The 22,570-nt window shown below is 37.6% G+C and overlaps 1 protein-coding gene across 1 annotated transcript; it reads left to right on the top strand.

The window, feature by feature from the left end:
* Positions 1-289: 289 nt before the first annotated feature.
* Positions 290-19,429, top strand: LOC583254 (branched-chain-amino-acid aminotransferase, cytosolic). The gene is made up of 10 exons (XM_030989450.1): positions 290-448; positions 9,377-9,460; positions 11,549-11,749; positions 12,605-12,715; positions 13,190-13,309; positions 14,523-14,686; positions 16,586-16,814; positions 17,390-17,458; positions 18,030-18,176; positions 18,697-19,429. Exons 1-10 carry the CDS (start codon positions 401-403, stop codon positions 18,790-18,792), a joined length of 1,269 nt encoding a protein of 422 aa, XP_030845310.1. The 5' UTR covers positions 290-400; the 3' UTR covers positions 18,793-19,429.
* Positions 19,430-22,570: the final 3,141 nt, after the last annotated feature.

Here is a 22,570-nt window from a genome sequence, read left to right as displayed (position 1 = left end):
CTTAAATTTTTTCTCACCAACTTACTTCATGCCACATGGGGAAAATGTCATCATAGAAACATAGGATTAGGCTCACTAATTTTGTTTACATAATTTTTTAGAAAATATTTATTTATCCCATCCGTATTAAAATCCTGTTTCGTGACCACATGAACTGAAATAGTATTGCGTCACAGATGATGTCTCTCAAGTATACAAGCTATGCATGTGTGCCGTGTTCAAGTTATACACACACACATTTCACAGTGCAGCTAGCTAGCGGAGAGTACCCGGTACCGGTTAAACACACACAGAGATCCCGTTAGTAGCTAGCTACAACTTTCGTTCTCGTGCGATATCACGTCTACGTTACGTCAACAAATTGATTGGAGATCTAAGATTCCGACTGTTTATCATCGAAATGGCTTTCTCCAGTGTGATCAAATCTATTGGAAAATCAGGCAGACAGGTATGTATGATGTGGATAATGATTACAAGATAAATGTGGTGTTTGGTGAGTTTTTATCGTGGATGAAAAGTGATCAGATGCAAAGTCAAAGACCGGTCATAGCCGTGGAAAGTTACCGGCATCATACCGGTGAAACTGAATGCCACTCTGCTCAGCTCTGCAGCTGCAGCGCAGCAGCTAAGAAGATGACGAACTCTATACTGTACACAACATATCCGCTGACAATGTTCTTTTCAATTTTCATACTACCTTGATCTGATTTGTATGGTTTACGTGTATTTATGTTTGATTTTAAAGCTCAAGGCAGTTAAAAAGACTAGGCCCTATGGCCTATGCTTTGAAAGTTTGACCTCCAGTTAAAAATTAATTTGTGAGCATTCAGCCTTTTCAGGAGGCCCGGAGTCCGAGGATAATCCAATTAGAATAGATTATTAGAACCTGGAGTCTGTTTCTCAAAACTGCCATGCCCATGACGGTTTTGAAACATAGATACATCATGTGTTAATTCTTTAATAACACACCTTTTAAATGGGATGCGTCATAAAGTCTAACTTCATGGACTGTTACTGGACATCCCATTGAAACGTGTGCCATTTATTACACAGCAGTGCAGTGAGTGAGTGCATGAGTAAATACCCACACAACAGTCTCACACACCTGAGGCGATAGCTCAAGACTGTTTTGAAGGTACCGAGTGTTGGTAATTTTACTAATGCCTGAATAAAACAGACTTTTTGAACACTTGTTCTGTAGGTCTAGTTACACTACAGTATATACATGTAATAACTATACAATTAATTATGTTAAAGCTAGACCTGGAAGCTTGGCAGCTGGAGACAGCTTTCTTCCAGAAGCTTTGGTATTCAAGGTATTCAAGTTGAATATTGATGAAAGTATACAAAATTTAGGCTTTCTGCGTACAACACAAAACCCAAATTATGTATCTTCATCATCATCATCATCAAGTACGGGTAGAAGGCGTTGGCCTGTAATTCCCGGTCACTGCTTCTATAATGTAGGTTTAGCCTGTTGGATTTATTACTGAGTGTATGCGCATGCACAGGAGAGAGAGTCATGGGAGATCGAAGCGATACTCCCACCAATGCTTATCTACGTGTCTTTTGAATTTGTCCGTTGTTGCCAAGACCACAATATTTTCTGGCAAACTGTTCCAGTCTTGTATTATTCGTCTGCTGAAAGACTTACTTCTAACATCCAGTCTGCAGTGTTCTTTCTGGATCTTGAGACATTGCCCTCTCGTGGATCTACTTCTACTTGCAGGTTGGGAGAAGAAATGATCTTGTGGGATGTCGACTAGTCCGTGCATGATCTGGTGGACTGCGATCATGTCTCCTCTTCTTCTTCCGTAGAACAGAGAGTACATGTTCATGTATTTAAGTCTTTCTTGATATGGGAGGTCCTTGATTTCTCGAACCAATTTGGTAGCTCTTCTTTGCACTCTTTCGATTTTCTTTGCATCTTCTTTAAATCTGCTATGCCAAAGAACAATCCCATATTCTAGGTGTGGTCTAATTAGGGTCTTGAATAGAATCGGTAGTCTTGTCGTATCCAGTTTGGAGAAAGTTCTTTTCATTATTCCCAGTAGTTGGTATCCCTTACTGACCGCTAATGATACATGTTGATGGAATTTCAGCTGGTAGTCAATTGTCACTCCAAGGTCCTTTTCAGCTTTCACTGATTGCAGAAGTTTCCCCTGCATGCGGTAGTTCCCTTCAGGATTTCTCTTGCCTATGTGGAGTACTTTGCATTTGTCCTCATTAAAAGGCAACTGCCATCTCTCAGACCATCTGTGCCGGTTGTTTAGGTCATCTTGGAGGTCATTAATCTGTGCTGGTGTGCTCACTGTATTATACAGCTTTGTGTCATCAGCAAATAAGGCTACTTCGCTCTTTCTCACGTCAAGTGGAAGGTCATTTATGTAGACCAGGAAGAGGACCGGTCCAAGGACGCTGCCTTGCGGTATCCCGCTTGTTACTGGAGACCAGTTGGAAGATTCTCCGTTAACGAAGACTCTCTGTACTCTCCCTGTCAGAAATGCTCTAATCCAGTTTAGGAGTTTACCCTCAAGTCCATGTGCCTCTAGTTTGAGTAGGAGTCTTTCATGGGGAACACTGTCAAAAGCTTTTTTGAAGTCGAGATATAAAACATCAATCGCCTTCCCTTCATCGAGCCTTCGCGACCATTCCTCTAGTACGCAAAGTAATTGAGTTGCACATGTCCTTCCTGGGGTAAATCCATGTTGATTTTGTGAGAGTAGACGGTTACTTAGTAAGTGTGTAATTATAGCATCTCGAATAACTTTCTCCATTGTATTGTATTGTTATGTTTTATTGTTATAAAATTGTATTGTTATGTTTTATCAATATAATTGTCTTCAAACACATTTTTTGGGGAAATCTTTGCAGAAGTACATGTATGTCTTAAATTAATGTACATTGTACATGCTCTTTCAAATTATGATACAATTTTGGTGAAATTTTACCATCAAATTTGGGGCAAAAATGGGGCTCCCAACACTTTAGAGGGGCAAGCCTATCAACATGTACATCACTAAAATGTATTTTACAAAATAAAAAATTATAGATCTAGCCCTATCCTGCCTTGACTTGGACTTAGACTTAGAAGTTGCAACCAAAATAGACTGCTTTAGCAACAAAAATTAGTCATTATAATAAGATGGAAAATTTCAATGCTGAAATGGTTTCTTGCAGAGCAACCAATTTCTAAGAAACTTCTGTTTACCAGCCTGTAGATTTCTCAAAACGTCTTACTCATACTTTGTCCTGTTGTCACTTTATTTACATTGTGTTCTACGACATGTGAGTCCACTTGTTAACAGGCCAATTTCTTGTAACATGTCCTGTGCAAACATAGACCATCAAATCTGTGGAAACTTGTGGAGATCCTGTGATTGCAGCTGATACAAATATAAATCATTACAATGGGGGGGGGGGGGGGAGGGGGGGAAGAAGAAGAAATTATGAATGTAAATCTCCAATGAGCCCTGAATACAAGGGGGGGGCGTTTCACAAAGATCCTAAGTAAAACTTACATGTATCTATGAGTTGGACTTCACAATTATGGAAAGCCGTTATCATCTTTGAAAATATTTTGTAAAAGTTATTTTAAAAGGCATAAAATGTTGATTCAAATCATTCATATTTTCTATTATCATGGGAGATTTCATGTTCTTGATGTGGAATTTATGAAAAGTCTAAAATACTTGAATTTTAGCTTTTGAATATATTTTAAGGCTACATATGGCTCTCCATAAGTTTTAAGTCCAACTTAGAGTTAAGTTCAACTTAGAATCTTTGTGAAACACCCCCCTGCATTCTGTACAAGTAGTCACTCCTACAGTGTTTTTATTATTAAAAACAGTTTATTGATTTTTTTTTGGTTAAAATCAGTAAAGGCTATGTGCTGGCTTCATTGGCTTGTATGCCGAATAACAGATTCTTCTACAATTTGTAGATAACATTTGTAAAATAAATACAAAAAATAAAGTACCGGTAGTACAAAACTATTATAAACCGTATGGTACATAAATTCATTATACAAGATTTAATGCCTTCAGGAATCATGAGATATAAGAAACTGAACATGTACAATGTAGTTGAGTTAAATTCTGAGATACCGTATTGCTTGGGTTTTAAACCACATTCAGCTTTGAAGTGGACAGTTTATGTATGTATGCAGGAATGAGGTTTCTCTGCGTTCCCTCAATCTAAATTTAGAATAGACTGCATAACAATGAGCATTCGATGCAGTAGAAACAGCTTGTGAATAGACTGCATGGATATAATTGTCGTACCGTGACCTTGTCTGGCAGAGGAAACCACGACTGCAATAAATGTTTGTTTTGGGGAGGGGGTAAGGAATGAAAGGGAAACCTGTTAACCAGATGTGTCGGCCAATTCAAATTAAATCCAAAATCCAACGTGTAACAAGTTCATTGAATTTTTTCTCTGTTGCTTTCCTTCGTGACTTTTATTTTCTATTTGATAGGGTTTTTGTTTTAGATCTGAGAAGACTGAGGGAAAGATTGTACGTGTACCGGTACATAGATAATTTGAGTGGGAAATTAACCATGCTTTTGTAGAATTTTGGTCGAAGTGAAAGCATAAAACTAGGCCGCTAAAACCCAAAGAAACAGTGTTTGAATGTTTGAAACAAAATGGATTCTGTAACATCCCTTTTTAAGTTTAATAATCTGTTTTGTTGAGTCTTGAAGTATCTCACATTTGCACCACTTGAATTGTTAGTTTGTTTCTACTTTACTAATTGTTCTTATTTGTGTACTACATTGTATGAATTATTGCAACCGTTGTTATGGTACGTTTTCTACTTCGTAATTGAAACTCGCTGTGAACCAACAAGCTATTCCTTCACATATTATTACATGTACATGTAGGTCCATCATGAACTTTTGGCACTTAAAACCTTGAAATCCTAATTATGAGTGTACCCTGCATTTACAAAATGTAGATTTGATGCTAATAAATGAGCTGTACATAGTTGATGACCTGTTGAAGAAAGAAACAAAGCAGTAACTTTTACAGCTCTGAGGTTATCAATAAAGAATTTATTCAGATAAAATACCTACTACAGGGTCTTGAAGTATTTGTCAATATTTATTAGTGATGTTTACATAATGATAACAAAATTCTCAGCTATCAGCTGTCTGTATTTATTCGTCGGGATCAAGTATTTGATAGTCATTCTGAAGTAAACATTGGCACTCGTGACTTGCATCAATGAAATGATAATGATGCAATCCACTGGGGTATTCTCAAGCCTGATTGGACAGTTGTTATGCTAATGAGACAACGCCCACATATCCTGCGCTGTGATTGGTCCAGCCCAGAACGCGCCCACAGGATGTAATCGACGCTATATTTCCTGGTTGTTTCCTGAGGATAGTAAAGCTGCCCTATTAAACTGGTGAATTTGCAGAGTCATACATGCCCATGCAGACCAAAGGATGTGCATAGTATTTTGCTTTTCTGTATGTTTCTGTTTCTTTATTTAGCCATGATTGTGATATTTAACATGATTTTGAAATACATGCTTTGGTTCAATGCACACCCTATTTAATGCAAGTATGGTACGTAGGCGTGCGTTAAGTAATTATTAAAGAAGACCTACCTTTTTAGAGTTCACTGGTACTGTATTATCTCTTTGTAGAAGAAAAAGTTAAGACCTGTTTAGAGTTTACTGGGAGTGTATTATCTTTTTGTAGAAGAAAAAGTTAAGAAGATCTTTTTAGAGTTCACTGGGACTGTATTATCTCTTTGTAGAAGAAAAAGTTAAGAAGGCATTTTTAGAGTTCACTGGGAGTGTATTATCTCTTTGTAGAAAAAATAGTTAAGAAGACATTTTTAGAGTTCACTGGGAGTGTATTATCTTTTTGTAGAAGAAAAAGTTAAGAAGACATTTTTAGAGTTCACTGGGAGTGTATTATCTCTTTGTAGAAAAAATGTTTGAAGCTCACAGTTTGGCTTTGTATTGTATAGCAATGTCGACCCAAGAGCAAAACAGTTTTTTGCTCCACTTATACTCACAAATTTTTTGTATTTTATCACTTTATTGACACTAACAGACATCCGGAGCTCATGGGCAACCAAATCTAAGTCTGGACCCCTGAAATGTTGATGTTTTTACATCTAGGGCTCATGGAATAGACAGTAAAAAGTTCTTTCTGGACTCCCTTTTATTAGTTTGTTGATATGGAGCCCTGTTGTATGACGCCAAAGGGCTCTGTTTCTTAGTAACGGGAGAGGGGGGGGGGGGGGGGGGGGGGGGGGGTATTCACATCTTAAGACATACAGGATGTGCCGCTCTAATGGGTCTCTTTTTCACACAAAAATCCCTAAACATGGGTCCCATTTTTTACAAAAATATCACTAAAGATGAGTCAGTTTTCCAAAAATTTCAAATTGTGAAAAATGCAAAATGGGCCTATATTTTGACAAAAATCTGTCAAAATGACCCTTGAAATCGGGTAGGAGTTTCAAGGCTTGAGCAGCGCACCCCCGTCCAAACCTAATCCGAGTACAGAATCCCGGGCTTGGTTAAAACTTGATATCAATAGCAAGTTGCGATAACTGTTATGAGCTACTGAAATCGTTGCATTTTGATTGTCTGAAAGCGAATTTGGTATAGAAATGAGTCTTTTGTATTGATAAAATTTATGATAAAGGTCTTGTATAATGTGCATGTACAGTACATGTAGTACATGGTACCAGTGACCCTTCAGCATTTTCTCTTAATAAGCCAGTTCACGGTTGCAGTCTGAGCATGAGCAGATAAAGGTCATTGCAGAACAAATTTTGAAATACACGGAGACGAAATACTGGATACGTTTACAAGAAAGTTATGTAATCATTATTCATTCAAGCACATTCAGTGCACTCCATGATACACAGGTGGAAGTATTCTTTGAAAAACTAGGGGAAACAAAGGCTATTTATATAGCACCTCCATCGCTGTAGGAGTGATTATTTCAAAATGTACAAAGTGGGACCTCTTCATGTTTTGAAGATCTGTGGATAGTCGGGGTCATTGCAGTAATGTGCTAACCGTGAACTGGTCTATTGCTCCTACACACTCTCTCCAGAACATACTGTACATAAACTATAGGGAGTGCTGCAATATTTGCTCAGGTGACAACTGTCCCAGGTGTTTGGTTTTTTTCCCATCAAAAGTGAAGGGTTAGGGCAAGACCATGGTTAGGGTTAGGGTTGCAGTCAGGTGTTAGGTTATCTCCAGCGATAGGGTTAATATGTGAATACTGTTGGGTCCATGGTGGAGGTTAAGAAGGTAGTTTAGTGTAGGAAATTACAGTGGAGCAATTGGTGCTGGAGCATATGTGTTGTCACTGTTGTGTATCTACTACCTTTTGACTGAATTCAGTTGTGTTTTCACTTTGAAGAGTCTGGTGTACTGTCTGTACACACAGACATTGTACAGGTCGACTATTTGATAACATGAGCTAACAAAAACTCTCTTCAAATTCAGCTGTCGACAGCTTAGCACCAGATGTTTAGGGAAAAATTAGAAAATTGATTTAGTGTGTCCATAGAGAATCCTTCACAAATAATAAGAGTGCTGTTGTTTTTAAGGGGTACATTAGAGTTTGTTCCATATTATGAGGTTCCATGTTGCTATATACTTCTGTACATTCGAAATACAAGCTTCACATACACAAGGTACATGTATATTGCAAGTTTAAATAGCTCCCAATAAACATTGAAGTGACTTGTCAACACATCCAGAAGTGTTCTGTGTTCTGTAAACATATGGTTCTACAGTGTACTTTGCAGTTCAAATTTTATATAATTAATTAGTTTTGTAACTATTTTTCTGGAGCTCTCTTGGGATTTTCCAGGGCTACATTATCAGGTGACGGTGCTCTACTTTCTGGTGCCCTCTGCATGTACATTGTATGCATGACCTTGTTAGGGAGGAGCCCTTGTTATTGATAATAAAATAATTAATTTTTGGGGTCTTGCATCCGCAATTTAACAGTCGTATTCTACTTATTGTCTGCCATGTGTTTGATAACTGGGCTTATTCATTGGCTTTCCAAATTTAGATTCCGCGGTTGCAGATCACTGTACCGTGATTTACAACCAATAGCGAACAAAACATTTATTTCTTTGCGTTATGGATGATTAGTGATATGAACCTCAAAATCGTGCCCTGCTTTAAAAAAAAAAATTCTAGATTAAACGTTATGTTGTAATAGCATTTGTGCCTAGCATTTCATTGGTGTACCACTCTCTTTCATAAAAGAGTTAATTATGGAATCTTGCATCAGTAATTCAGCAGTTGTATCCTTTTGTCTGCAATGTTTGATAAATTGCATATTCAATGGCTTGCCGATTTGGATTCCGCGCTTGCAGATCACTGCACAGTGATTTACAATGTACAAACGATAGTGAACAAAACATTTATTTCTTTGCGTTATGGATGATTAGTGATGTGAACCTCAAAATCGTGCCCTGCTTTAAAAAAAAAAATTCTAGATTAAACGTTATGTTGTAATAGCATTTGTGCCTAGCATTTCATTGGTGTACCAATCTCTTCATAACAAAATTAATTATGGAGTCTTGCATCAGCAATTCAGCAGTGTATTCTTTTGTCTGCCATGTTTGATAAATTGCATATTCAATGGCTTGCCAGTTTGGATTCCGTGCTTGCAGATCACTGCACTGTGATTTAATAATATCTTTACAGAAGTGCAGTGTACTATTTGAAGCTCATATTTTGAATATATATTATGACACAATGGAAATACTGACATTACTGACATTAGCCTTCAGTTTTATGATTGACATGCTTTAAGTAATGCATTGCATTTTTCATCCATTCCCCTTTAATATGGTAAAGCCATTATTCTACTTTTCACTTGCCCAAGACTCTCCAAATTAAGGCCTACATGTCTTCATCAGAGCGAAGTGCCAAAATAACCCTCTATTTTCAGATTCGAAATTGCGTGTACCGGTAGATGAAAACGAGCGCAAAATAACCTGCTATTTCCCAAATATTTGGAAACAAGACCAATATTTCTCAGGATAAGCTGGCTAATTTGAGATGAGGCTACTGCTAGCTAAAATAGCGGGTTATTTTGCAACTTTGGTCTGATGAGGACAGGCCTCAAGAGACTAGGGGATATTTCTTGATAGGCTTATTGGTTTGCTGTGTGCAAGACTTGTACACCCATTAATGGTACTTTCCCCCAAGTCTGGTGTCATCGATTTATGGCCTTCTGCACACGGAACCTGACTACCAAAATCCCTTTAAGCTTTCCAAAGCTCTTGTCATTTTTGGCTCTCCCTTTATTTATATTACACCTCTATTTTTAACACCAGCTTTTGTTCTCTCTCTCATTTTTATCCCTAGATCTTACGGCTGACGCACACAAGCCAGACAGCTGTATCAGTATGTGCTGTACGATGTGTTCACTCCAATCACGACAGTTTCAAGGTGAGATCACATTCATGTAACACTGCGCCCCTATGAACTTAAATGTAGTGTACAAGGCTAAATATACACGGGGGCGACGGGCGAATCAATTCTGTCTGACAGTGAAGTCTAGAAATTAAACGTGTTTCCATGTAGAATTTGAATATTAGGACACAGCTAACGTTTAAATGTCACAGATAGGACATACATTACATATATTCATAATTCCTGCAAAGTTCTACAGAATTTGGTGGTGTCTGCAAATGGGAAATACTGTAGTACCTTTAAAGAGAAGGTCAAGTTTATGGAAAGATGTATAATTCCTGAACTTTTTGATTCTTTTTAAAGAGTGTCATAGAAAAAAGTCCCCTGAAAAGGATGGCTCTTCAAATGCCTTCATATTTAAAATTCATGTCTGACAAGTAATAGCTAAAGGTTGTGGACAACACTTTCATGCCACGTGTTTGTGTAGTCCCATATACACATTGATGCGTAAAGTGCAAATGATGTATAAAAGACTTCGCAAATTTGTTATTATTTTGATGATTCCAAAATCTCACAGCGTACTACACACAAACGTGCTACATGATCAAATTTTCCCAATCGTTTATACACATTTTCTTTCACAGTGCAATCGCTTGACCTCGGTCCAGTTTCATAAAACTTATTAACAAGTGGTAAATCCAATATGGCTAATAAGCTCTTAGCCAATGAAATGCCACAATTTATGTAGCTTATGACAGTTATTGTAACTTATTATCGATATAACAAGTTTTATGAAACATGGCCCTGAACTCTACTTTGCCTTTAATCGTGCATTTTTGGCATGTGTCATGAATTTGTTTTCTGAGGGCTTCAAGTGTGTGACCTCGACCCGTATTCCTATTCATTAGGCCTGTTTTCATCAGCTTGAGTTAAAAAATAACCCGCTATTTTCAGACTCAGGATATTATCCCAAAGCTCGAAATTGCATCTGTACCAGACTGAGGAGCTCATCACAAACTAGCTCGGACGGCGCAAATTAGCCCGCTGTTTCCCAAACAGCTGGATATTCTGGAAACAAGATGAAGATCTCTCTGGATATTTTCTCGACCAAATATCTCGCTAATTGCAACTGCGGGCTGAAGAGGATGCAAATTATCTGGCAAACTCGAGCTGATGAAAACAGGCCTAAATAACTAGCGGTGATGTTTGAACATTGTGCATTCAATGTAGAATGCAAATAAAGGGCAGAAAGAGTAAAAACTTGTTTAATTTCAATTGCCATTATGTTTGCAGCTTTTGCAAAGTGCATGCACATCTTTTGACGTCAAATGCAGTCGTAAACAGGAAGAGAAAAAATTGTTGAAGTTGAAAGTAAATTCTTTTGGCGCACAACTATCTAGTCTGAGTATTTCCCCTCCACTAATGTCTGCATAATACCAGGAAACTTGTTGTGATTATTGTGAAGGAGGAAGGTTAATAGGATGAGGTAAATAGTTAGTGGTTTCACTTACATGTACATGTAGGTTTCAATTCAATGAGTTATGTAAATCATAGAAGTATGGAATAAATTGTGCATATTACAATTAATCGAGTATGATAGTTTTCACTGACTGTTGTACATGTGTGGAAAGATGTAACAGTTTTCCTGATACATGTACTTTCGAACCATTTACACAATTGAACAAAGGACTAAGCCATTTTAATTTCATTTCCCCCCTCACCTTATATTCGCCTTAATTTTTCTGATTTATTACATACATGTACATGTAATTGATGATAAATGACTGAAATAATTTCCATTGCAAATCTTTAAAAGTTAACTTATTTTTTGTCTCTCTCTTTATGTTCCCTACCCCCTTCTATCTCCCCCTCTCTGTTCCACTACCCCCTTCTATCTCCCTCTCTCTGTTCCACTACCCCCTTCTATCTCCCTCTCTCTGTTCCACTACCCCCTTCTATCTCCCCCTCTCTGTTCCACTACCCCCTTCTATCTCCCTCTCTCTGTTCCACTACCCCCTTCTATCTCTCTCTCTCTGTCTGTATATCTCTTCCTCTCCCCCTTCTCCCCCCTCTCTCTCTCTCTTCCACTCTCTATCTCTTTCTCTCCCTCTCTCCAACCTCCAGTATTCTGAGGTTCAGATTGAGCATTCCAAGGTACTGAAGCCCAAGCCTGACCAGAACAACCTCGTCTTTGGCCACAACATGAGTGACCACATGCTGACCGTTCCATGGACGGAGAGGGATGGCTGGAGTACCCCTCGTATTACCCCTCTCAGGAACCTCTCGCTTCATCCGGCCTGCTCCGTCTTTCACTATGCTATCTGTGTAAGATCCTAATTATGAGAAGCACCCCGAAAACAGTCAAACCTGCTTTAGTTGCCACCTGTCTATAAAGACCACATGTTAAGTCTCCATTTAAATGATGCTTCACTTTGCTATTAGTGTAAGTTTTGAATGATAAGCGCTGAAAACAGTCAAACCTGCTATAGTGGCCACCTGTCTATAAAGACCACATGTTTGGTTTCCATAGTAATGATGCTTTACTAGATGCTATCTCTGTAAGTTCCTTATTGTGAGAGGCACCCCCAAAGCAGTCAAACCTGCTTTTGTGGCCACCTGTCTATAAAGACCACATGTTAAGTTTCCATTTAAATGATGCTACACTTTGCTATCTGGGTATAAAGTTCCTAATTATGAGAAGCACCCCGAAAACAGTCAAACCTGCTTTAATGGCCACCTGTCTATGAAGATCACATGTTAAGTTTCCATTGTAATGATGCTCCATTTTGCTTTATGTATAAGTTTTGAATTATGATAAGCACCCCCAAAACAGTCAAACCTGCCTTGGTGGCGACCTGTCTATAAAGACCACATCTTAGTTTCCATTGTAATGGTGCTTCTTTTTTCTCTCAAAAACCAAGTGTCAAAGGGACTCACTTGTATAGAAAGACTATCTGGGTGCTAAGACCTCAAAGTTTCACTCAAATTTAAAGGCAAAAAAAATGGAAAATAGAAAATAAAGAGGAAGAAAGCTTTTGATGCCTTTATTTTCTCTACCATTTGAATTTATATTTATTTATGAGCATAGGAAGCAATCGCAATGCCTGTAATAAATGAAATGATTTGTTTGAATTAATAAACTAATTTAATTATTAATCCTTTTCTATTATTTCCTTGCAGCTCTTTGAAGGAATGAAGGCTTACAAGGGGGAGGACGGTAAAATTCGCTTCTTCAGACCGTATGATAACATGGAACGTATGAACAACAGTGCTGAACGGGCTTCATTACCGGTAAGTTAATGAAATCAGGGTTTCCGGCTGTCCGGCTGTCCTGAAATTTGGGGAAACCTGGAAAATAAGTTTGTTCCTTTTTTTTATCCAGTCACAGAAAAATAAAGTATTTCATTGGCCCCAAAACATTGTAGGATGTGCAATTTGTTTCTTAAGACCATATATGTAAAGGAACAACTGTGCAGAACGGGCTACATTACTGCTATAAAGTAGACAGGGGTTGCAGCTACATGTATCCTGAAAATGAGGGGGAAATCTGACAAACGAGCCATTCATTTTTGCAGTCAGGGAAGAAAAAAAAAAAATCCAAATTATTTTGGCCTTTTTATTTATGTGCCTGATTGTCAGGTAATTAAATACATGTGTTGAATTAAGGGAAAGAGTGCTTGCTTAGTAGAGAGCTGATATTTCTAAATAATAACTTTATTCAATTTCAAGAATTTAACATTACTCTATGTGTGTTTTTCCACACAGAGATTCAGTGGTGAAGAGATGATTCGATGTATGGCTAGACTCGTTCAAGCCGACAAAGATTGGGTACCGGATAGCAGGACTAGCTCCCTCTATATGAGGCCCACGTTCATCGGAACTGAGGTGAGATAAACAAAATTCTTTATACTGTCAAACCTGCTTTAGTGACAACCTGTCTACAGAGACCACATTTTTTGTTTCCCTTGAAAATGGTTTCTCTTTGAAACATGTACTAAAGGAACCTGTCTTCAAAGACCACTTTTTGTGTTTCCCTTGGGCGGTCTTTATAGACAGGTTTCACTGTACTTAAATATGTTGATTTACTTTGGTCACTATAGACAGGTTTGACTGTACAACGTTATTCAGATTAGGGAAATAGTAATTTCCTATCGTCTAGCTAGACACTGGGGGACACATGTAGAGCATGTGCATCAGCAGCTCGTTCTTTGTAGAGTAAGTTTCCTTTTTTCTCTTCTCTTTGAAGCCAATAGTTATACCCTTCTTATTTTCAAAACCATACTGAAGACCCACATAATGTTTGCAAGTTACAATTAAGTTTCCCTTTTTAGAGTTCAGCTATTTGCTCATTGACTTCATATAGTTATGTTGATTTACTTTGGAGCTTTTGAACTAAAATCATTTTAAAGATGCCTTGAGCATCTCCAGAGATGATAATAATAACAATAATCTAGATTTATATAGCGCTTAATACGGAATACCGTTTCTAAGCACTTTACAGATGTTATTAGCACCGTCATCAGATTCATTCACGCACAATGTGCACATTCTCCACTCCCTGGGGAGCATTCCTACCCTGTGGTCACTATGGGAGCATAGGCAATTACTTACACAAATGCTTTCGTCTTTCTACCGGGTCCCCATTTCTATCTTGGGTATTGAGGGGCAAATGTAAATTAATGCCTTGCCAAAGGACATTGGTGCCATGTCAGGGATTGAAACCTACCCTCTTTAAATTTGAAGTCACATGCTTAAAGGCCCACTGCACTACTGGTAGCTACTTGCTCCCTCTATATAACAAACAATGCCTAATCGGTGACCATTGGTCCCCCATGATCCTCTTTTTCTTATGTTAACTGAGAGCTGAGTTGATGAGATAACCACCTGTCCAGTGACCTTGCAGAGCGGTCTAATCCCTCCTGTAAACTACGGCAGATAAGCTTTAAACCATGTGACTATGACACTTCTTGGATAGATGGATATGTGCACTTTATGAATATTTCAACACTTGTTGTAAATGTTTATAATCGATTTGTAATGTTTTTTTGGAAACATAAATAAATTGAAATTGAAAATTGAAATTGAATTATTATTCCAGCCAACCCTTGGTGTGAACTACCCCAAGCATGCGCTTCTCTACTGCATCGTGGGGCCAGTTGGGCCTTACTTCGAGACAGGTACATTCAGCCCGGTGACACTGTACGCTGATACTGCACACGTCAGGGCGTGGCATGGAGGCGTCGGCTATGCTAAGATGGGCAGGTAAGGACCATGCCCTATAGAGGGTATTTCAGGCCTGATAATTACTCCGATTTTAATCGTTTTGTGATTTAAAAAAAAAAAAAATCCCCCCCCCCCCCCCCCCCCCCCCCGATTTTTTTTCTTCTTTCTTTCCGTTTTCTTCCACCATTTATATATTTATTTATGATGTATCATGAATAGTTTAACCTTTTTTATTTTGATTGTTATGGAAATAAAAACAAATGAACAAGCATGATGAATTAGTTAATGAAATGAAAAATATTGTCTGGCTATGCAGACTAGCTCACAATCAGACATTCTTGTGTTGACTGAACTGTAAAAAGGGAAAATAGAGGATAATATAATGGGGGGGGGGGGGGGGGGGGGAATGGTAATCAATAATTGATATTAATATTATTAATGATGATAATAATGATAATCATGATAGTAATGATAATCATGACAGTAATGATAATAATGATGATAATAATCATAATAATAATAATGATAGTTATGATGAAAATGGGAGTAACACCTAGATAGAGCTTATGATTTGATACTAATGTTTCTTAGCGATGTACTATTATTACTCCCAGCATTAGCCGAATGGCTCTGATAATGCGCTCTGGCATTTATGCTGGTAGTAGATAGGGTATGATACAAATGACATTGAAAGGATTTAAGGATGTTATGTAATATTACAGACAGGAAATATGTACTAGTAAATTTAATATGAGATTCCATTTTCATAGTTCTAGCCTCCTACATGTAACTGATCAAAGCAGCCACATGTGTGGTTAATATAATACAAAATAATATACGATATTATACAATTATTTCTTAATCATGTGAAACTCCAGTAAAAGTGTGGCCAGTCTACCAGATATTATGTTATAAGAATCATAGAGAATTTCTCTCATGTTTTTGCTTTCATAGTATTGAACACATTACAAAGATTGGTTTCCCTTTAAACAGACGTGCGATTGCAACTCTTTTCATAACCCTGTATCTTTGACCAAATAAAATCTGTTGGTAATGTAATTGTAGCATGTATCAGATCGCCCCACCCCACAGACACCTCCCCCTCCCCCTCCTTTACATGCTTTATATGCTTGTTCTGTGAATGCCCAATTTCACACCTGGGTCAAGGGTTGCCAGCATCTTTGATAGCTGGGTTTTTATTACACGTCCTAATGAATGCGATGGATGATAATGGATTTGGTCGTAACCACCTTAATGACCACTCCAGCAAAGCAAAGAGAGTCAATGCTAATGCGTATTGACCTCTAGCACTGCACTATGTGTTAATAGGCAGCATTTGTTCACATGAATAGTCAATACACTCATTATACACAAATGCACACAATCATGCTGATGTGGCCGATGTGGCTGATCGGCAAGTATGACAGTAGACTTACAATTTGAATTTTTTAATTATTCTTTCTAACATCGGTAAGTTGAATTGTATTTTACTACTATTTAGGTGTCATCAATTGTCACTAAAGTACCGATTTTTAGTGAAATCAGTTGAGTTTTGTACAGTAGTGTTTGAAATTTTGAGAATCAATAGCACAGCTTTTAATACACAGCCAGGATAGTAATGCAGCTACATGTATGTGTGCTTAATGACCACTTTCCCATGAAAAGCATTTTTCTCAAAAGATAAATTTGAACACTGAACAGTACTGGAAACAAACCTAAACCTAAACCTAAACACTAAAACACCTCCAAACATTTAAGACAACCTATCTATAGAGAGGAATGTTCTTTCCATTTGACTACTACACCTGTATGTTGTATTATTATCATTATGATTGGTATTATTATTATCATCATTATGATTGGTAGTATTATAATTATTATATTATCATCAATGTTACATGTAGTTAACGCACATTGCCTTTTCCTCTCCTTTTTCAGCAACTATGCCCCCACCATCAAACCCCAACACGACGCGGAGGCCAAGGGCTGCCAGCAGATCCTATGGCTGTATGAAGAGGAGCACTACCTGACTGAAGTGGGCACCATGAACATCTTCATCTACTGGGACAACGAGGCGGGCGAGAGGGAGTTGATCACCCCTCCCCTCGACGGAACGATCCTCCCCGGCGTGACCCGTCGTAGCTTGCTTGATCTTGCCAGGGAATGGGTGCGTATTTCTATTCGATTCGTTCAATAAATGTTTATTTCCTTCACAAAAACAAAATGAACACCTCATGAATATTGATGATATTTACGATGTTGTGTTGGAAGGAGGTGAAATTCTCTAAAAGCAGGAGGCTTGTGGTGGGGTCGCCATAACAAAACTAAACCATTGATACATGTGACCAAAATGTATGTTTGCATCCTTCTGCTAGGCATGCAAGAAATTTATTTCTATTTCTTATCACGGCTGTGGCTTTTGTATAAGTAGCATGGTATGGTCCACTTGTAAATAAACCTTTTATTATTAGAGAAAACTTTCATTGGTTGGAGTAGTCATAGCATGTAGTTTTATGAAGCTTCTACCAAACTCAACATTTATTAGACAAGCTTGGTATTAACACACTCCTGGTCAGAAAAGGTGAAAGAATCTGTCTGGATACAAAAAGATTAATCCTTCAATGAATAGGGACTCTGGCAATTCATCGTCACCTATCTTCGCTCCAGTGATCTCGAGGCTGCAGACAGCAATAAATTGTTTGAATAATCTTTTATTATTACTTTATCTCTTTCTTCTAACAGGGAGATTTCAAGGTGACCGAGCGCAGGATCACAATGGCTGAATTCCAGAAGGCTCTCGCTGAAAAGAGGGTAAGTTAGATGATCTACTGCTATAGCCATGTTCAGACGTGGCTTCCTAGTCGGCATAAGTTTTTCCCTGCAGCAATAAATATTCCATAAATATTTGACTTACACCATTAGTTGTCCTTTTAAGTTAACACGACCTTCCACCAACCTCGTCTTACTCGGCGTAACTTTCGGAAGGGGTGGCGCCCGCACAAGTCGACCTCAACCCAGCTCTCACATCTAAACCTTGCTAAATTCAATTTTCATTTTATTCCTAAACCATTCAGAAAATCGCTTTAAGACATCAAAAAATTTACATATGCTGAACACTGTAGGTTTGACCCCGGAAGTTTTAAAAGTTAGGTTATATAATCCTTGTGAAAGCGAGAGCATCCTCAAGGTCAACTAACGCTACCCTCCTGTCAAAATCCAGGAGTAAATCAGTTGGCGTAAAGGTTGACGTAGCTAACACGACTATCGTTCAGATGGTCACTACCTCGACCTTACCATACTCACGCTAACTAGCTCTACAGACGACCTTTACGCCGAGCAAAATTTGTGATTCAATAGGTATATGTTTTCTCATGTCATACAGATCGTAGAGTTCTTTGGTGCAGGTACTGCCTGCGTGGTGTGTCCCATCGGTAAGGTCTTGTTCAAGGGAGATATGATTGATATCCCAACCATGGATAATGGAGCAGAGCTGTGCAAGAGATTCTACAATACACTCATGGATATCCAGGTATGTACTGTACACCCTCTCTTTCTTTGTCTTTCTTTCTCCTTATCTCTATCTGTCTCTCTTTATCTCTTTCCTTCTCACTCTCTCTCTCTGCCTTTATCTCTGTCTTATAGATATTCAGGTGTGTACACCCTCACTTTATCTCTTTCTTTCTCCTTATCCGTGTCTGTCTGTCTGTCTCTCTCACTCTCTCTCTCTTTCTTTCGGTCTTTATCTCTGTCTCAAAGGTATTCAGGTATGTATAATCTCTCTCTTTATCTCTTTCTTTCCCTCCATCTATCTCTCTCTTTCTTTCTTTCTTTCTCTGTCTCACTCTCTGTCTCTCCCTATCTCTTTCTAATATCTCTCGCTGCCCTTTGGTAAGGCATTTATCCTCATTATTAAGTTACTTAGAGAGGAGTTGAAGCCATTGGACCCCTAGTTTTTACTTACAAGCATATACATGCTTTCTTAGCAGTCAGGTAAAAGAATCATCAATAATCATCGTCACTATTATTTCTGTGTCTTCTTCTCCCCACAGTACGGTAGGGTCAGCCACCCCTGGGCCATGGAGATCGACGAGCTGATCGACCTCGAGCTCAGCGACGAGGAGACGACCAGCATCAAGGTCAACTGAACAGAAGCCCTCCTCATCCCCAGAGGCCACTGACCTTTGAGATCAAAGGTCATCGAGATGGGTCCAGTCCTTGCCACGGATGACCGTTTGTATATCGATATAGTAACCGACTTCACCCCTGATCCAACACCTTGTTATCTCAAGTGCTTCAAGTTCAGTCAAGGCTCGTTCTTATAATGTACTATGCAGTTGCTTCATGACTTGGTTGTGCAATCTTTTTAGACTATTTATATTTTCCCTCTCTGTATTCATGGTGATATGTTCCTTTAACTTTATCGGTAATATTCGATAGTTAGGCTTTGTTTTTGCCTAGCTGCTAGGTCAGGCAATCTTTACATTTTCATGTCATATCTTTCTTCCAAGTATTCAGGCTATAATGCTTCTCTAACTTTTTCTCTCAATCCTTCGACTACTGAATCCTCTAATTCATGTAGTGTTCATACAGGGTATGCCAAGGGTTAACTGGTAAACAAAACGTCAAAATCATTGAAAGTTGCGCTTCTCAAGGTGGAGAAACGTCGGTTAACATGTCTGCTTTGGCCCTTTCTGTTTCCAAGGCCCCACACTAACTTTTTTTTGGATGTGGGTCTCGATTGAAATTGTTAAAGTCCTTACGGATGGGCCCTATGTAAAAAATTTAAAAATTAATAATCTTGGGGGCTCCGGACTTACATTGTAGACGCCCTTGAATCCGGGCACCTGTTAGCGTCTAACCCTGCTTTATCTATTTCTGGATATCGTATTTTGTATATAAAACCTGAAATAGCAATAAAAAATTATGTGATATCACATGCATTCATGTTTCCATTCACCTTACGTTTAGTTCAGACCTTTTTTAGTGACATGGTACTGGTTTTAACTTTTACTATAAATTAAGCTCACTGTAAAGTTGTTGCACAAAAGGATTGTTTATATTCATTGGTTTTTTGTTTGCATAAGAGAATTGTAGGAAATGAAACAAAAGTTGTTACAAATTGTGTTCTTGCCCTCTTGAAAGTATTTAACCTTTTTTTTTATTTGAAGCTGTTTATTTTCAGTTGGAGTCATAAAAGTTTTTTTTCTTTTTGGCATATTTTTTTAGTTTAGCTGTGGGATTCTTCCATATAAAAAAGAGAAAGGCAAAGAAAATTGCATGAATTCTGAACTGCATTGAGAGTAAGCAACGTGTTTGTATCTTAGGATGTATCCTGAGTGCCAGAAGGGTATTAAATCATTTCCTTTATCACAGAGTTAACACCCTTCTGGTTCTCAACAGACGGTATGTTACAAAGAAAAGAAGAAAGGAGTGATGAAAATTGTAAAAATGAAAGGCGAAGGCGATACCAAAAATAAAAATATTGTTCCTTATTTTATCCTGATGTGGATGCCTACAGAAGCTGGAACAAGATGAGATAAATTTTATTTTTATAATGTATTTGTGCTCTCTGCGTGCTGTGCATCTTTTTTTGTGTGTCTCGATCAATTTGTTGTAACAGCTAAATAATGATTTAAATATCATTATTATAGTCCCACTTTTGGCCTTTTTATCGTTTAAATATCAGAAAGGCCTTCATGATGGCAAGTTTCATGCTAGTCATCTTTGTCAGTTAACTTATTTCAGCCACAAATCATTCTTGAGAGTTAGTGCTTATTATCACCTCGACATGTATGACTGATTCATATTTGAATCACATGTTCCCCATCAGCCAATCAGGATCGAGCTTTCAGCCGGTCAAGGTTGAAATCTCGATTGTAATTTGTTTTTGGGAAGCATGTGAACGGTAATGTGAATTAAAGAGACACGCCCAAAGGCTTGTTCAGATACGACGAGGTGAACTGCCTCAAAAAAGCCGGCAGTACGTTTTTAAAACGTGTAAATGACTGGCAACTGCGTGTAAAGGTCCTGCATGTATTCAGTGAGCTCTATGGTACAGTGAAACCTGTCTATAAAGACCACCCAAGGAAGACAAGAAAACTGGTCTCTATAGGCAGGTGGTCTTTATGTACAGGTTCCTTTAACACATGTCTCAATGAGAAACCATTTTCAAGGGTATACCAAAAGTGTGGTCTTTGTAGACAGGTGGTCTTTCTATGCAGGTGTCGCTAAAGCAGGTTTGACTCATCATATAACGTCATTATACAAAAAAATGATTTTGTTGCGCCAAATGTGAACGAGGCTTCAAGATGATCACGAGTTTTGGTTGAGCTGTATGTGTGCTTTGAAAGAATGCAATTAAAGGGTCTGAGGTTTTCTAAATGTGCTAGAAACCCTTTTTTTCTTCAATTGAGCATATTCAAACTATAACAAAAGATAAAGGAGCATTGTATCTGGCATATATACATGTATTGCTTTCTTGGAAAGGCATACATTATTTATGATTGCATGATTAAACACACTTGTGGTATGGTTAATCAGGGGATTATTGAGAAAAATCATAAGAAATTTGTTTGGAAATGGATTCGCGCAATTGGGAAGTATGCCTTCAATGGGAAAAATGGAAACGACTATGTTTTTTAATTTTTTTAATTTTTTTAAATTGTTTGGTTATTATTGTTATATTCTTTTTAACATATTCATTATCTTGCATACATGTACTGTTATGAAAAAGAATCATACTGTTCCTTTTATGTAAATGTGATCAGCAGATGTCATTATGTGCTTTGCTGTTTGTTTGATTCAATGAAATGATTTAAATACCCAAAACAAAATTTTAAAAATGGCAGGATCTCTGCAGGGTGGTCCACACACAGAAATTCAAAACCTGTACATTTGCCCTTGGAAGAAGTATGAAATGGTTTGTGTGCAGCAATGGGGAAATGGACGGTTATTCTCATTTGATACATTGAATTCATTTGTCCATTCATTTATTTAAATATTAGTAACAGTCTCATATGGTTTGCGTTACAATATTTAAGTCGCCTTATGCACAAATTTGTTTTTAGTGTAGAAATAAGGAATTATCAAATAGTAATATATGAGGTTATTCTGGTCAAAAGTATTCAAGGTGGTCAATATTCTTTGCTAGTACTATTTCTGCTATATATTTGTTGCTAAATTTATTGCACAGTGTATTCTTACAAAAATATTTTGGTGTGCTGCTTTCATTTTTGTTGAGTACTAGTAGGCAAATGATTAAGAAAATCAGGTGTTTTCATAACACAAATGTTCATGGAAAATCATATAATCAATTAGGAATTCAGATGAAATTCTACAAATATTCTGTAAGTATGGGTAGAATCTAGGGCACATAAGCAATTCTGATATTTCCTTTCAGATCAAATTACCGGTACCACAGTATTTGATTCACATCTGGTATGATCAACTGTCATTTTGTTGTAGTAGACTCTTTTTTATTTTTGGGGATTCCCCTCTCCGCAGGTTTGTGTGCTTTGAGGCTTGGGCAAAAGTTCGGCAAATATGTTCTCAAAAAAAATTCTTTGCACAGCTGATAAAGTTTTTAGTGTGAATAAATCAATTTACAAGCAGCTAAAGAGGTTAATTCAATATTTTATGTATTTATTTTACTTGATGGCAGCTCTGATACGGCGAAGATTTTGATCTGAAAAACATAATTTACCATGTGTGTAATTATAAGTTTTAGATATGTGTATCTAATATTAGAAGGAAACAAAAAAACAGTGATCATATGTTCACTACTCTTCCTCTATACTTTTTTAAAGTTACGTTATGAATAAATGAATAAAAAATTTAATGAAATTTTGATGTCTATCAAGAACTTTTTCATGGAGGAAACAATATAGAGTCTGGGAAATTGATTTCATATTTTGATTAAGTTGA

The sequence above is a fragment of the Strongylocentrotus purpuratus genome, unplaced genomic scaffold, assembly GCF_000002235.5.
Source record: "Strongylocentrotus purpuratus isolate Spur 01 unplaced genomic scaffold, Spur_5.0 spur5_scaffold_18, whole genome shotgun sequence".
Classification (NCBI taxonomy): domain Eukaryota; kingdom Metazoa; phylum Echinodermata; class Echinoidea; order Camarodonta; family Strongylocentrotidae; genus Strongylocentrotus; species Strongylocentrotus purpuratus.
The sequence above is the reverse complement of the archived record's forward strand: the minus strand, read 5'-3'. Positions and strand labels throughout refer to the sequence as shown.

What these genes read in the sequence shown, in the direction of transcription:
- LOC583254 (XM_030989450.1), top strand. Translation starts at nt 401, where the DNA reads ATGGCTTTCTCCAGTGTGATCAAATCTATTGGAAAATCAGGCAGACAG. An exon ending in TTGGAAAATCAGGCAGACAG is followed by an intron (nt 449 to 9,376) that starts GTATGTATGATG and finishes TTTTATCCCTAG; the next exon opens with ATCTTACGGCTGACGCACAC. An exon ending in AGGCTCTCGCTGAAAAGAGG is followed by an intron (nt 17,459 to 18,029) that starts GTAAGTTAGATG and finishes CATGTCATACAG; the next exon opens with ATCGTAGAGTTCTTTGGTGC.